This window comes from Lagenorhynchus albirostris, chromosome 2 (genome assembly GCF_949774975.1).
Source record: "Lagenorhynchus albirostris chromosome 2, mLagAlb1.1, whole genome shotgun sequence".
NCBI lineage: Eukaryota > Metazoa > Chordata > Mammalia > Artiodactyla > Delphinidae > Lagenorhynchus > Lagenorhynchus albirostris.
Window position 1 is genome coordinate 50,353,230 of NC_083096.1, and position 16,827 is coordinate 50,370,056.

The 16,827-nt window shown below is 43.7% G+C and overlaps 1 protein-coding gene across 1 annotated transcript in view; it reads right to left on the minus strand.

Moving 5' to 3' along the window:
• Nucleotides 1–5,572: 5,572 nt before the first annotated feature.
• The window catches only part of AXDND1 (axonemal dynein light chain domain containing 1), a 77,601-nt gene continuing 66,346 nt past the window's right edge, over nt 5,573–16,827 (minus strand). Inside the window, exons 23-26 of the mRNA XM_060132423.1 lie at nt 15,745–15,849; nt 9,818–9,900; nt 8,725–8,933; nt 5,573–5,873 (exon numbers count right to left, since the gene is read on the minus strand). Coding sequence (XP_059988406.1) covers nt 5,803–5,873; nt 8,725–8,933; nt 9,818–9,900; nt 15,745–15,849 — 468 coding nt within the window. The 3' untranslated portion in view covers nt 5,573–5,802. The remainder of the gene's footprint in view (nt 5,874–8,724; nt 8,934–9,817; nt 9,901–15,744; nt 15,850–16,827) is intronic.

Genomic DNA, 16,827 nt, shown 5'->3' on the forward strand with positions numbered 1-16,827 from the left:
TTAGGATTTCAACATATGAATTTGGGGGGTGGGGTGGGGGGAGGACACAAACATCCAGTCTATTGCAGGCTGTAAGCTGATAAAAGGGATAACATATTCTAACTTGGTATTGGAGTACACCACAACCAAACAACATGGTTGTAAGAGTGGAACAAGTCTATGACAGTGGTATTCCAGGGCATTTGGGGATTGACAGTGACTCTGGTCTAGACCTGCACTTATTGCGCAGGCATGTGACTTAAGGGCTGGTGTACTGCAGGTTTTTGGACTCCAAATCACCAGAAAGAGGTCATCCTTTTTGACAGGACTAGAACAAATAATCCTAAAATTTACATGGAACCACAAAAGACCCAGAATTGCCAAAGCAACCCTGAGAAAAAAGAACAACGCTGGTGGCATAACCCTCCCAGACTTCAGACTATACTATCAAGCTCCAGTAATAAAAACAGTGTGGTACTGACACAAAAATAGACACATAGATCAATGGAACAGGATAGAAAGCCCAGAAATAAACCCATGCACCTATGGTCAATTAACCTTCAACAAGAGAGGCAAGAATATACAATGGGGAAAAGACAGTCTCTTCAACAAGCGGTGTTGGGAAAGCTGGACAGCTACATGTAAATCAATGAAATTAGAATACTCCCTCACACCACATACAAAAATAAACTCAAAATGGTTTAAAGACCTAAATGTAAGACATGACACCATAAAACTCCTATAAGAGAATATAGGCAAAAAGTTATTTGACATAAATCATAGCAATATTTTCTTAGATCAGTCTCCCAAGGCAAAAGAAATAAAAGCAAAAATAAACAAATGGGACCTAATCGAATTTAAAAGCTTTTGCATAGCCAATGAAACCATCAACAAACTGAAGAGACAACCTATGGAATGGGAGAAAATATCTGCAAATGATGAGACCAACAAGGGGTTAATAACCAAAACATTGAAACAGCTCATAGAACTCAAAAAAACAGAGAGGGTCATCCTAGGGGGGCTTAGCAGGGCTACCTTAGAACTTCAAGGGCAACCCCAGCTCACCAGCATATCAGGGTAATGCTGGAGCTCTGCAGTTTGGACTCCCCTATATCTGGGAGGCCTAGCAGGTCATTCTGCCAATGCCTCTGTGTTCCATATTCTTGGGGATCATGTCTGGATGATAAAGTATGTTCCTCCTCATTAGATTGCTCCTGGCTGCTACAATGTTCTTTGGCAGAGTCTATCAGGACTGTGCAGGTTCTGATGTCCTCTAGAATTCTGCCTTGTGTGTCAATGCCATTGCTGAGTATTTGAGCTGAGCAATAAGTAGAGAATGTAGAAGTCAAATTCCTTCAAAGAGGGTTCATCAACTGCGCTTCTAGCTTTTCCTGAACTTGGGGAGGAAAAGTAGCACTGTTACTGAGAGCTTGGACTCTGCTGTCAGATATACCAGATTTGATCCAGACTCTGTAACTTATTAGATGTTTAACCTTGGACATGCAACTTATCCTGACATAAATGGGGATAAAAGTAGAACCCATCCCACAGAGTTGTTGTGACTAAATGCGATAATACATGTGAAGTGCTTAGCACAGTGCTTACATGAGGTAAATGCTCAATAAACCTTGACTATTACTATATTTCTGGTTTTAGCCCAGTAGCTCTAAATGACAGTAATTGGGCTCATCCAAATGGGAGCCTGGCCTCGTATACAGGTTGTTGTCCCCATGCTTCAAAGGTAGCCCCAATGGCTAGGAGCTCCTGTCCCCAGGGTTGTTGTTCTTGGACAGAACCAGCTTAAGAGTTTGTATATGAGGTCTCCTGTATTAGAATCCTCCCCACAATATTTCAAGCATTTGTTTCAAAGGTGTAGAGCTCTTTAGCATGATAGTAAAGCAAAATCTAGACAGAAGAGAAGAGTTTCTTCTCTTGATGAGCAATAGTTCCGGCCAGAAATCAGATACACTCTTCTTTCTTACCTGGGTTTGACTATTTGGGTGGCCAGAGTGGAAAATGGGAATGGATTACCAGCTGTACCTTGTGAACTTCAGGATCTGCTGGACATCTGGGATGGAAATATCTTGTCTGCCAAAGAGCAGTTTGCCTTGGCGAGACAGATGATGGGAACTGTTAATCTTATCTTCAGACTTTCAAAATTGTTTCTCACAGCTGGCCTAGAGATAGCCTGAAGTATGCCTCTGTCAGATCAGGGGCTCATGGAACCCAACCCTTGCAAGTACAAGAGGATGCCCTCCAAACAAAAGCCACTGCAATCCAGAAAGGCATGCAGGAGCCCTTTCACCAGCCATTCCAGAACAACAGGAACACTGCCCAGGCCAAATGACATTGCTGTGTACTGGGATTGTCTAGGGAGTGTCTGGAAGGCTGCCTTCACTGGTCTTGCTCTCAGATGCACCACCTAAGAAGTCCTGCTTTCTGAAAAGCTGTACGTGGCAGAGCCCATCTTTGAGGTCAGGGGGATTGGTGGACTTGCTCAACAGTCCTGAATAGGAGATTGTCTTGAGGCTGTGGCAGACCTGGCTGGAATGAACTCTCCATTCTCCTGAGGCAGAGGTAGAAGTCCTGATGAATTCTAGACACTGCTTCCCATCAATATGGCTACAGAGGACCTCAGCCTCAGGCACAGATAGCAAGCACTCCTGTTTTGGAGGTATGCAGGCCCTAGGCAACAGGGCTACAGCAGTTAGACTCCTAATTTTAGAGCAGCTCCTCTGCTTCCTGTGGGGAAATGTTTGCTGGTAGGTGGCACACTTATTTAAAATTCCAGAAGTGGGCAAATAGTGCTCTAGAGATTTGGGGCCTACAAGCAGAATTCTCAGCAGTCTTTGAAAGTGAAATGCAAAATGTAGGTTCCCCAGGCAATATCAGAGTCACTGATCTCCAGCTAGGAAAGGCCAAGAACAAGAGGAAAGCCCAGTCAATGTGTGCCAGAAAGCACCTGACAAGTGACCTGACCACAGTCAAGTCAGTAGGACCATAGCAGAGGACCAGAACTCTTGGGAGAGAATCACACAGTGCCCACATGCATGGAGTTGGTCTGGGTGCGTGATGAAGAACCAGGCCCGGTGGACTGGGGACTTGCTCCAAGTTCTAGGATTCCTAAGACACTACCACCTTGGCTTCCCAGGGACGTGGACCACATCACCACTGAGACTGGGGACTGGGACCCAGTGGAGTGTGATGAGGCACCTCCAGTCAGCACGGCTGTCTGGACATCTGAACACAGAGTGGCTGGTCTCCTTCAACACAAGCACAACAGCCTCACCTGGCAGCCCCACGGACAGAGAAGTGTAGCAAGAGCTCCTCTCTCCACTCTGCTCAGGAGACCACCTCAGGGTGACCTTGAGATGTGGTAGGACTCAAGGACTATCTAAAACTTCCCACACATCAGCTACTTGGGAAAGTGGAGGCTGCCCATGATAACTTTCAGGGAGCAGCAGTGCAGAGGCCTTCTCTGTAGCATACTTTTTTTTTTCTTTTTAACCACCTAACATTCATGATGCCTTCCTACCAGCCTCCTGATTCTCTTTGGGCATTTCCTTCCCCCAGACTGTGTTCTGTCTTGGTGGAACAGCAGAGCAAGGTGTCCTTGCTTCCCTTTAAGGAAGCTAAAGAGATCCCTGAAGTCTTCTCACCATCCCTGGTACATCCATGGGGTGGTCTGTGACTACGAGGTAGCCTTTCTCCCTCATGGGACTTTAAGAATAATGTAAGGATGGAAGAGATGACTGGTGTTCATTTGGTGGTAGCAACTGGGTGAGATGGTGAAGCAGTTCTTGCTTCTGAAATCTAAAACTACCTCATCCTATCTGTTCCTAGCCTGATTCTTTAAGACTTTCCTTCAATCTCCTGAGCTCCCCAACGTGCTTTCAATAAATTATCCTTTCGCTTGTGGTAAGAATGGCTTTTTGTGGCTCACAACCAAACCACCCCAACTAGGTCTATGGTACCAAACATCTCATTCTAATCGTAGTGGCACCAGGCATAACTCTGACCTTTAAGACAGCCTTCCACCCGATGGAGCGGACACATTCTGAGGGGCGAGACGCTCATGTTCAGGGATGGGGGCTGCTGGTTTGTATGGAAATGATGACTCATTCCTACAAAGTAGGAAATTAATTTTTTTAAAAGTAGGCTGAAATCCCACTAAAAAGCCCCAAATTTGCTAGAATCATTCAAGAATCTCTTCAGGAAAGTGAAAAGGGTAGGGCTGGCTCTGCCCCAGCAAGTGGTAACTGGAAGCACAAGCCAGTAGCCTGAGCTGTGGCTTTCAGCTGGGCCATGAGCCTAGTCAGCTGTCTGAAGAATTTCATGTTTTCTTTCCCCAGAATTAAGAAGTCATCCAGTAGGCTTAGACTGACCCCAAACATTTTGAGACCCACCTCACAAACACTTTGATATGTGTGGGCAAAGGCAGGCCTGACCAGTGGTTGGGCTTCAACAGGGCTGAGGACTCTGGAGTCAGAGGGTTTCTGAGGTTCAAGGAGCAGGCAAAGGCCTACAGTTCCAGGAGATAAATCCAAAGGAACACCAAGTATGCGGAGCCAAAGCAGGTGCAGAAAGCTCGGAGGTGTTTGGAGCCAGGGGGAGATAAAGCAAATGCAAGTGAGCCAGGAGCAGTGAAGTAGGAGGGGCCCCTGCTGAGCGACTGCCCAGACGTCCATTTGTCATTTGCAACATATTTTTGCAGCTTAGTCCATCTCTAAGCCTAGATGCATCCAGGGTCACGAACAGAGCAGACAAATGAGGCAACAAAAGTTAAAAATGGAGATTCTGGGTGAATCTTCAGCAACACTTAGCCCCTGTGAAGGAAGCCATCTGAGCAATGGCCTGGTGGCCCATCGCCATTGTCAAACAATCCAGACACAGGTCCAGCAAGCTGGGGGCTCTGGCACCAATCAGCTCTGTGACCCTGGGGAGTCTTATACCCATTTGGGGCCTCTATTTCATTCTGAGAAATGGGGATAACAGTGTCTCCTCCACCTACTTTGCAGGGTTATTGTGAAGACCAGATAAATCTTAAGAATGCCTGAAATAAGAAATCTGAAAATGCTGCAGAAACCTAAGGGCATTATCAGGATCCTCTCTCTCTCCCTTTTTTTTTAGTTTATTTATTTTATCTATTTATTTTTGGCTGCATTAGGTCTGCGTTGCTGCACATGGGCTTTCTCTAGTTGCGGCAGGTGGGGGCTACTCTCTTCATTGTGGAGCACGGGCTCTAAGCACGCGGGCTTCAGTAATTGTAGAACGTGGGCTCAGTAGTTGTGCCTCGCCGGCTCTAGAGCATAGGCTCAGTAGTTGTGGCGCACGGGCCCAGCTGCTCCGTGGCATGTGGGATCTTCCCGGACCAGACCTCGAACCCATGTCTCCGGCATTGGGCAGGCAGACTCCTAACCACTGCACCAACAGGGAAGCCCAGGATCCTCTCTTTAAATTGAAAAAATAATGCTTTTTATTTGCCACTCTTCTCTGCAGAGTTCAAAGTCCTCAAAAAGCATTATTTTCTTGACAGAAACTGACACTTTTCATAGACTTCTGCTGGGAAATCAATTGAAGAGGCTAGAAAACCTTTGCACAGCCTATTTTTAATCTTGGAAATAAGCTAATACACCGATTCCTTACAGCCATCACTGTGACTTTTAAAGAGAAGATGTCCCTGAGTTGTCTGTCAAGGCTTTTCTGGTAGCTGTTGCAAAGGGAGTCCCTTCAATCAAGCCACAATGTCCACTCAAAAGTGCAGAGATATCTGGGGTGGGTACAGTGACAGAAGCCATGGTGAAGCCTAGTGTCCTATGTTTGCTATTTGGATTTCATCCTGTAAGTGGTTTTAGTCCGAGTTCTGGATTTAGAACTCTCCTTGCGCTGTACCTCTGAAAAGACAAAAACAATTATTGTAGTAACAATATATTTACTGAGGACTTTTAACTTTATAAAGCATTTAAAAAATTCTGTTCTGCATGAGTAAGCCCCAAGCTACAAACTATTTGCCCAAAACTTGACTCTACATTGGTTATTGGGATTGAGAATGCATTTTCTCAAAGTTTCAGTATAGTCAGTTAGTGGGTCCTGGAAAAGAGCAGTATGTGGTCAAGGAGAGAAGAGAAAGAAGAAGAATATTTCTTCCTTCCAGTACATACCCCAAGCTTGGTGGGAAAAAAAAAAAATTCAAATAGAGCTAGTATCCAGAATCCTCCCAAATCCATCACTGTAGCCCTTTTGTATCTCCTGGTCCCTCCCTCCAGTGTCCCGTGCACAGACCCTACACAAGCCCCACCCTTGGGATGGGTGCAGGAGGACTTCTGCTGTCAAGCCTGCTCTCCCTGGCTGCTCCATGACACCAAGGTTCTCAGCTGGAATCCTTCCAACTGGTGCTGCCACCTTCATCCCACATTTGACAGTCACCTTGTTCATACCCTGTCTTGCCCCCATTCCTAAATCATAAGCCTCACTTTGATCAGAGACTAAGCCATATTCATCCGTGTAAACTTCCCTCTCGATTCGTTTCTTCATTAATAACTCAGAACACAGTGATTTACTAATTGTTAAAAATGACATAAAACAAAAATAAATGTCTTCCTACTCTATCCAAATCTCTTTACTCAGCATTCACAAGGCTCCTACCTTTGCCATATGATTTTCCATTCCTTCACTGCACAACTATCAGGAGAGAAGTGATCTCCCCGCACTAACTCATATAAATATGACCCAGTATATGCCATATGCATGTCAGATTGCTCCAGGGGTGTCTGCATTTTTTAAAGGAGCTGCCTGCTAATTCTAAGAAATGTCTAACTTGTGGGTTTTTCAGATAAATGTTCAGGTCACCGCATGGCATGGGGACTGCCTTGCTTAGCAGCCAGTTTCCCTAAGCTTTGGAAGGCTTCTCATCCTCTACTTTTGAGCCCCTGGCAATGACTTTGATGAGGGTGTGGAGGAGGGGAAGAGTGGCAGTAACCTAACCTTGTGTAGGTTATTGTTTGCAGGTTGGGGCCTAACTGTATATCGTTATCCTCTACCTAAAATTATTAAAACCTTTAAATTCTGGATTTAAACTAATCCCCAAGACTTTTATGGAAATGGACAAAACTAAAGTCACTCATTCCATGTTGAGGTAACCGCTCTAGTTTAACACATAGACCTTTTGTGTGGTTTGCATACAGTATTTAGTTTTCTGTAAACTGGAAAAAGTCTAGTTTCCAGATTATCAGGATAAAATTACACCACAATAGGAGAAGATACAATTTTTTTTTTTAATTCATGAAAACTCCCTCACATATATTCAGACGTAAAGCTAAAGGATTTTCACACCTGTAATGATTAACATTTTACCAGTTCAGAGTTAACAGAAGGGGAGAAAATGGGCTCACACTCCTCCTCCAACACTGATATGATATACCATAGCTGGGCCAGAGACTGTGAGGGGTTGGCTAACTTACTGCTTTTGCTGGGGGGGCATAGGTAGAGACAGGGGTGACAGAGAAAACAGAAAGTAGATATCTGCCCAGTACTACCCCTGGCACCAGGACTTGTCCTAGGAACTGACGCAGGTTGAAGATGAAAGCAAAAATCAAAAAATAGCCTCCAATATTGGGGATATTAAGAACTGCTTGAGGGCAGATTATAGATTAATTACAGGTAAGAAAATGAAGAGTTAAATTCCTTTTCCTATAGAATAAAGAAGATTATTTTCATCATAGACAATCCACTAAGTACTAAAAACTAAAGACAAAATTCCCCACAAACCTCTATCAACCAGAGACAATATATACCAATGTTTGGGCATATTTTGTTCTGGTTTTTTTTCTAGCTTTAAAATATTGTATCATATCCTGTTTCCTGCATTTGATATTTTAACATAAGAATTTCTCATGTCTTTACAAATTCCTTGTAAATACCATTTTAATGGTTGTATAATATTCAGGTATTTTAACGTAGCATAATTTATTTAATCTTTCTTCCATGATTGGAAAGGTAGGTTGTTTTCATTTTTTCTTCTTAGATACAATGATACACTGAACATCTTTGTGCATTAATTTTTGTTTCTGTATTTAGGATTATTTCCTTAGACTAGATTCTCAAGAGTGAAATTATTAAGTCAAAGTATATGTGTATTTTTAAGGCATATCCATACATACACTCAAATTATTTTCTGAAAGAGCTATATCTGTCTGTCCACCCACAAGTATTATTTGTAAAACTAATTACTTTGCCCCCTCTGGCCAGCATTGTATTCTTTGCTTTTAAAAAGCTTTGCCAGGACTTCCCTGGCGGCGCAGTGGTTGAGAGTTCACCTGCCGATGCAGGGAACGCGGGTTCATGCCCCGGTCCGGGAAGATCCCACATGCCACGGAGCGGCTGGGCCCGTGAGCCATGGCCGCTGAGCCTGCGCGTCCGGAGCCTGTGCTCTGCAACGGGAGAGGCCACAACAGCGAGAGGCCCGCATAACGCAAAAAAAAAAAAAAAATCTTTGCCAGTTTTATAAGTAAAAGTTGTATCTCATGTTAGTTTATTAGTTACCACTGTTAGTCATTTGGTTTTCCTTTTTGTGACTTGTCTGAACAAGATAATTATATAATTATATGTGTGCGCATTCCTAGGAGAAGTACGAACTAGTAGATCATCACTAAAGATATTGATACTCTTCTAAAATATTTATGACCCAATCAAATTTTTGCTCATAAATACAACCTAAATGAAGCAAAATGAGAAAGCAATCCTCACCTTTCTTTGGAGATTTTGAGGCTCTTTCTACTGGCCTGATTTCTTCTTCTTCATTTTCTTCTTCTTCTTCAGATTCCTTCTCTTTATACTTCATCAGTATTTCCTCTAGTTCTTTCTCCAGTTCTTTATTTCTTATAAGGGTATAATGAAGTTTTTCATTCACATCATCAAACTTCTCCTCTGCTTGTCTGGCTCTGCTTTCAACCTCTCTGATGTAGACAAAATCCAGAGAAACATAATAAAATGGAAAGGTTTGGAAAAGTGCCTTTCATATCTAGAAACTCATCCAAAAAAGGCAGTGGGATTAGAAGAATATATCTGAACAGTACAAATAAGGGAAGCAGCAGCATCAATGTTTAGCCAAGAATTGGGGGCCTAGGGGCTACTCTGGATGGTAATGTCAGAGTGCAGACATGGTGTGATTTAAGAATACAATATATTTATCATTTCTTAGTGAAATCTGACTTTTGGGTATTTGGAATTCTCCATCAATAGCCAAGGAACCCCTTTTCAGTGGTTAATCTTGGCTTCTCTTTATTGATGTGATCCAACAAACAAATAAAATAGTGTCCCTTCTTTTCCAGCACCTTTAAAACCAGATCTTACAATCAAGAAAACCAGTTTGAAGTGTTTCTTTTTTTTTTTCTGAAGTGTGTTTCTTAATTACTAGGGCACATGTTGTATGTCTATATTCTCTTCTCGTAGCTTTCTTAGCTATTTAACTCTGTTGTCATTCCTACAATTTGGGTTATGTAACCTTCTTTCCTGCACACAATAGCTTCTCCCAGTTTCATATATTTCTCTAGTTCATCTCTTAGAAACATACTGAGTTGGATCCCTCCTAACACTCTACTCCCACCCCAGATATACACATACACACTTGACTTCCTCCATCTTCACGGTGGCTGAGGACAGATGTCCCTCCTGGAGCAGTGTAGTTCTGCCTCTAGCAGAAGATTTGAAGATACCCATCCCACTTGTAAGGAAAAAGGAAGCAGGAGAACCAAAGGTAAGCCAAGAAGCGTGCATTTCTCAGCTAGACCTCCTGGTCAGCAATCTTTGTCTTCTTACCATTGTGGTGTCTCATACTTACATTAACTTCTCCTGCATGCGTTCAATTACAGCCATTGTTTCAAGATACCTTGGGGCCAATGTACCTTCATTAGCTGATTCTCTCTGACAAAGAAAGTAGTACTATGAATGAACTGAGAGTCCCAAAGATAAATAGCCTCTTTCTTCAGTATGTTCTGGACCAAGCCTTCTTTTTCTACTATTCATGTTTATATAGCAGATGATTAAGCACACTCTTTTTTTTTTTTTTTTTTTGCGGTATGTGGGCCTCTCACTGTTGTGGCCTCTCCCGTTGTGGAGCACAGGCTCCGGACGTGCAGGCTCAGCGGCCATGGCTCACGGGCCCAGCCGCTCCGTGGCATGTGGGATCTTCCCAGACCGGGGCACAAACCCGTGTCCCCTGCATCGGCAGGCGGACTCCCAACCACTGCGCCACCAGGGAAGCCCTAAGCACACTCTTAATACCAAAGAAGAATAGGGATTTCCTGTGGCCAAACACCATACCAGCTTGCAAATTATTCACACTCTGGTGGACATAAATTTGATTAGAGTTGTAAAGAAGAAGCAGGGAGAACAATATCAACAGAAAGAAGCAGGGAAAGAAGAAAAGGTTTAAAAAATAAAGAGAAGGGTTAACATGTTTCTTTAATTAAGTTAAAGATCAAGGAAATTAACTATATTTATCTTATTAATAATTTACTTCATTAAGCACATAACAAATTGCAAATTGCAAAATTCAATAAGATCTTTCAGTTCCTTAGGGAACTTCATAAATATCAAGGCAGAGAAAATATGAAAAAAATAAAACAAAACCTCTTTTACTTATTTTGACTCTATATTCCAGAAAACAAAATCAGAGGAAGACAAAAGAGAAAATTTAGAAGACAAAAACTATAAGCATATTTTAAAATGAATATTATGAGATATTTTCCTAGAACTGTGTACTTTTAAAAATCTCATTTATTCATGTTTCCCAAACAGAGGCAAGTAAAAGTTAAACCCCACCTTACAGATGGAAAGGGAGATCTAAGAGGATAGGCAGCCTGCCATAATCACAGAATGATCTAGCTGATTAAAGCAAAACCCTCATCTAGGCCTCTCCATCCTCAATCACACATTCCGTTGCACTATGCTCGCTGTTTCTAAAAGCGAACCAGCGAAAAGAAACTGTATCAAACATTTTCACTTTTACTCTAGCTCTTTTACTCTCTTCTTATTTTCCCAGTCACATATTTTCCTCTTTCTGTTTTGCTTCCCCTTTGGGCAGTTTGTTTGGGAAGTAAATGCTGTCATTGTTCAGCCTGGACCAGCAACCTGTGATGTGGCTGTGCCTATACAGCACATACTACTAATTTATTTGTTCTTTGAATCCAAAAGAAAGGCTTTCAGAGCAGAGGCATCTGGAAATGCAGTTCCACACATGATTTATATAGCTGCATGAAACAGTTTTAACTGTAGGTGGAAACCAAAGTAAACCAGGACTGTACTCTGCTAACTGTATACATTTGAGCCTTCCGACACTCTACTAATTCAACAGATAGATATTTAGTTACAGTGTGCGAGGAAAACATCCCTCTGTTTTGACACCAGCAAGTACAGATTAATGTTCTGTGGTCCATTTCAAACCCTCCAGCAGGAAATTCCCATGGTCCAAAATGCTGGACGTTGGGTTTCTAGAATTATGGCCTCCTCTATGTATGCCAGGTGACAACCTTCCCTGCATCACCCATGTACCGACACAGACACCTCAAGGCTTATCACAGATACTGCCTTGGGCCCTCTTCTCATATTTTGAAGCTTCCTCTGGCTTTTATGCTCTTTTACCTGCTGTATAATAGAGACAAACGTGGGCCGCACGGCTCTTGGAAGCAATCGCATTAGACCTTTCTTGTTCGTGCCAACCTGCTGTAGCTTGGAGCTAGTCTCTCTCTCTGACTCCAATTATGCCTTTGGCCTTCTTGGCTTGGTCTTCCTGAGGTTTGACTCTATTAATGGACTTTAGATTGGACTAATAGCTCTGGCTTGAGCCTATCGCAGGGAGGAGCTGGCTCTAGACCCAGTTGCTTGGAATCCAACACTCAGTACTGAACTCCTAGCCAGCCACAGTGGCCCTGTCACCTTTGGACATATTTTCTGGAACCACCAATTCCAAGGACTCTTCCCTGTTGCTGTTATAAGATGGGTAAGTTAGTTACTGCTCTTAATACCTATGCCTGGGGTACATGGTATTGTGGGAGGAAAACACAGGCTTCTAAGGGCCTCCTTCAGCTTGGTGAAAAAATACTGCTGATCCCCCAAGTCTGGCCCCTACTCTCCCTTCCAAAGGAGTTCATAGGTGATCCAGCAAAATCTCCCATTTTCCTCATACTTACAACTCTTTACAGACAGCCAGGACCTATGGTTTGAAGATAGGCCTAAAAGAGATGGTTTCTAACATCTTGCTTGTTAAAGTAGCTGAGCTGTAGGCAACCCAACTCATGCAGCCAGGCGGCAGTGCTTAGGGTCCACTGTAGCTCTGAGCACTTTGGGTAGCCTCAGGGAGAGCCTGCTGAATTTAGTCACCCCATACCTCCGCCATTCGGTTGCAGTGTTAGAGCTCAGCTGCTTCTCCTCCAGGGACAACTTTGGAATGAGTCCAGTTCAGAGAGGGCCACAAGGGGTGCCCTGCAACAGGATCTCAGACCTGATTAAACTGGGCTGCACCTGAAGGCAGAGCAGCCTTTCCCCAGGATGAGCAGAGGCAGAGTCAATGCTGCTTACTGGGGTCACTTGATTCACCAGTGAATCAGGCAAGTGTCAAATTGGGTATTGCCTGAAACAGGCACAGCAGGCCAAGCTTTGTACACGGTTCCTGCTTTAAGTATGGTCTTCAGGAATTCCCACAAAGTCCTAATTTCCAGCGAATTGAGGAGAGTTTGGAATAATTGATAGTTCACCCCTTCTCCTCCTAGTTATGGTGGACACTAGGGCATCAGGTAACGATATGAATGAGGCCCTGGTTTAGCAGGCCAAGCAATTAGCCTGTCCAAGGTGGTGGTGACTTACCACCACTACTCCTGTTATCACTCATATCTCAACCCCCAGAAAATCCTGAGCTGGAGTCATTTGAAGGAGGAGATACGAGGAGCAACTGGAATTCTCCATGCTCAGGTCCCTAGCCTCCCAGTGGTCTGGAGCTGCTTCTCACTAGAAACCCAGGACCCAGCTATCTCTTGGCGCTCTCCTGCTCTATAACTCAGCTCCCAGAGACAAGACAAGTTATACCTGCAAACCACAAGGTTTCTGCTTCCCTATCCCTTCCTTCCTTTTCTCTTTCCTTCCCCAGTGTCAATCAAACATACTGCCTCTTGGGAGTTGTTTTCAGACCAGAAAGAGAGAGTGCCACTGCCCAATAGGACTGGTGCCTTGGATCTGTATCCTTGCTAAATGGTTGCTTATGTTCTTAGGGCCAGAGGCTAAGTGTCTGTCAAAAAATAAATAAATTTTTTTTTTTTAAATAAAGGAAAAACAAACAAGCAAACAAAAGCAAAAGAAAATTTTACAGTGAAACTTTAAACTGCCCTCAGGGAGCCCCAATGTCTTTGTGAATGGAAGAAGCACAGAGCCAAGGCCCTTCCTGCCCCATGAAGCCTGCAGTACAGTCCAAATCAAGATAGCACTTCCCCCAGCTCCGCTTCCTGCCCCGAATCTATGACCTCACAAGCCAGGTCAAGGACTCTCCATTCTCTGGGTACCAACATCTCCAAAGATCAACCTTGTCTTCACTTGCCTAGCACAATGAGGGCCCCTCTGTTTGAGTACCTCGTGATCCCTTTCTACCTGTCCAGTGGTCCGGCCACCATCCCATAGGATGAATGTGATTCTTCTTTACCTCCAGGAACTTGCAAGTACATCTGGATGGCATCTTAGTCTACTCCCCAGGCCTTATGGTCAATGAGAACCTGGACAGTTTGGTCTTCAGTGATCTACAGTAGAACATTAGCAACTTTTCAAAGCCTAGAGATAGACTTTCTGGGCCCCATTGTCATCAGGTGAGCTAGCCACATAGCACCACACTGCTCCAGATGGAATTCTGGCATCCTGGAGCAGAAGTCCCACACCACCAAAGACAAGCACCACACCCTCCGTTTTGCCCCAGGCTACAGGTTCCTATTTTCCTGTCAGCTTCCTGACTCACTCTGGACCTGACCCTGATGCCTTGCCAGGATAGCATAGCAGGGTTTTCACCTCAGGGGAGCAAATCTGGGGCAGGAGGGCTTTGGGTGGGACTCCTGGGGGGTTCTCAAATAGTAAAGTGCTACCCTTTACCTGCCTTTTTTAAATATGTCTCATGACATTGCATTTGCATTGCTTACCCTTACCTCTTTGCCTCACAGTCTTAACGACTGACATATTAACATATCATTTTAGAAACTTGTTGAAAAGGCATTATTTTGGGAGAATGTGATCGTAGCCTCCCCCCACCCACATGTACCACTCTATCTCCAATGTTGGCAGCTCCTGCCTGACTCTCCACATGGTATCTCCCAGTTCTTCCTCCTAGAGTTGGAGTCTATTTCCTACAACCTCCCTGGACATACATCCCTGCAATCTGCCTCTACTTTGGACCATGCTGCCACTTTAGTGATCTAGCTGCCATCCACCAGGACCCTCACCACAGCTCCTTACCCCTACATGCACCAGTGCCTATTCAGATGCGTCAGACTCCTAGCAATGAAATGGTTCTTAACTTTGGGGTTGAGAAATTTGATGATGTCTATGGATTTCTGGCACATACCCCTCTTCCCCAAGAAAATGCACAGTATGAAAACACATACAAAATGGTGCATACCATTTCAGGGGATTAGTGGGATGAAGCCCACCCAGAGACTCCTAAAGTCATGGCATCCTGTACAGAGAGATACCAATCTAGAGCTGACTTCAGTGTGAATGGTCTTAGAACATTTGTGAAGGAATTTTAAATCTGCTTTCCTACTGAGTTTCCATAGCTACTGTCTAAAGGTTTCCAATTTCCCAATAATTCTTGTGGTATCCTCTCATCACAGTTATCAACAGAGCCTGCTGAATGAATATATTTAAAACTTGGTCAAATACTGACCAAGACATTGTTAAGTTAAGGAAAGGGATGAAATGCTGATTTTAAAGTGAGGTTTAGGACTTCCCTGGTGGCACAGTGGTTAAGAATCCGCCTGCCAATGCAGGGGACACGGGTTCAAGCCCTGGTCCAAGAAGATCCCACATGCCACAGAGCAACTAAGCCCGAGCGTCACAACTACTGAGCCTGTGCTCTAGGGCCCACGAGCCACAACTACTGAAGCCTGAGCACCTAGAACCTGTGCTCTGCAACAAGAGAAGCCACCGCAATGAGAATCCCACACACCGCAAGGAAGAGTTGGCCCTGCTCACCGCAACTAGAGAAAGTCTGCGAGCAGCAACGAAGACCCAACACAGCAAAAAATAAAATAAATAATTAATTAATTTAAAAAATAAAATAAAATGAGGTTTAAAGAAGAGAATGAAAAGTTTTTATAAAGCTAAGGTGAACAAATGAGTTTTTCCAAGGATGATGCTGGGAGAAAAAAATATCTGGAAAATATATTATTCAGGAGTTCCCTTGGAAAAGCTAAAAGTTATGTTAGATCCGTATCATTTTTACAAATGTTAAATTTCCTAGTTTTTTTTTTTGTTTGTTTGTTTTTTTGCACTATGCGGGCCTCTCACCGCTGTGGCCTCTCCCACCGCGGAGCACAGGCTCCGGACGCGCAGGCCCAGCGGCCACGGCCCACGGGCCCAGCCGCTCCGCGGCACGCGGGATCCTCCCGGACCGGGGCGCGAACCTGCATCCCCCGCATCGGCAGGCGGACTCCCAACCACTGCGCCACCAGGGAAGCCCTCCTAGTTATTTTTTTCTCTAGTTTTGAATTTCCTAGTTGAGTTTCAGCTACATACCCAAGAAGGCAATACATCTGTTCCAAACAGAGGTTGGGAATGGACATTTCCGTCTACTCCAATGACTCGAATGAGTTTTTCCTTCTCTGTAGATGTTGAAGGTTTCTAGGGCACAGAAATACCACAGACGTGTTAGTGAGCTGGTGTGTGACACAGTGGCCTGGCAAGTTGCCTGGCACCATGTCTGAAGCTTTCGTTTTCCATTTGCTTTAATCATTCAACAAGCATTTTTGAAGACTTACAGGAAACACTGTGGGAGAAATTAGTGGGGATGGGGAAATGGGGACAAGGAGAGATAACAGAAAAACAAAAAGGATTTCTTCCGGACCTCAGGAACTCACAGAACAGTGGGAGAGATAAGCAATAAAATAATTATGGTCTACATGATTACTTTTAGCATAGAGGTGTATTCCGAGAGCTATGTGCACCCAGAAAAGGGCCCTGCATTGTCTAGACACTCAGGGATTTTTTTACAGAGAAAATGATATCTGAATAGGAGTTTGTAAAATAGAGAGAAAAGGGCCTGAACTAAGGCCACAGAAGAAGGGAAGGAGGGGATTTGAAAGGTATGACAGATTTAGTGGCCAAAAAATAATGTTTTCCATTTATTTTGCCTTTTATATGCCAAGCACTGTACCAGAAGTAAAACAGAAGATGCTGGTGAAAAGAGGCTTCGGTGTTATATAATATTTTTGTTCTGTTGTACTGCATGTAGAGTGAGTAGAGGATCTATGTCACAGCCTGGGGTCATGCCAACATTTAAACTACTCACAGAAGAAACACCCCAGGGAAGTAAGTTAAGACAAAATGGAGAGTGATCATGAGTTCTGAAAGCTAAAGACAATAGTAGTCCACCCAGGAATTAGCAAGGGCTCTTATGCCAGACTGAACTAGGTTTGAATGCTGGTTCTGCAATTTATAGCTATATGATTTTCAGTAAGTCAGTCAACCTTTCTGAGCTTCAGTTTTCTTATCTGTAAAATGGGGGCAATAATACTTACCTTGAGGTTGTGTTGTATAGATAAGAGTTAACATGTGCAAAGCATATAGGTCATGGTAGGCACACCATTATCAGTAGTTACC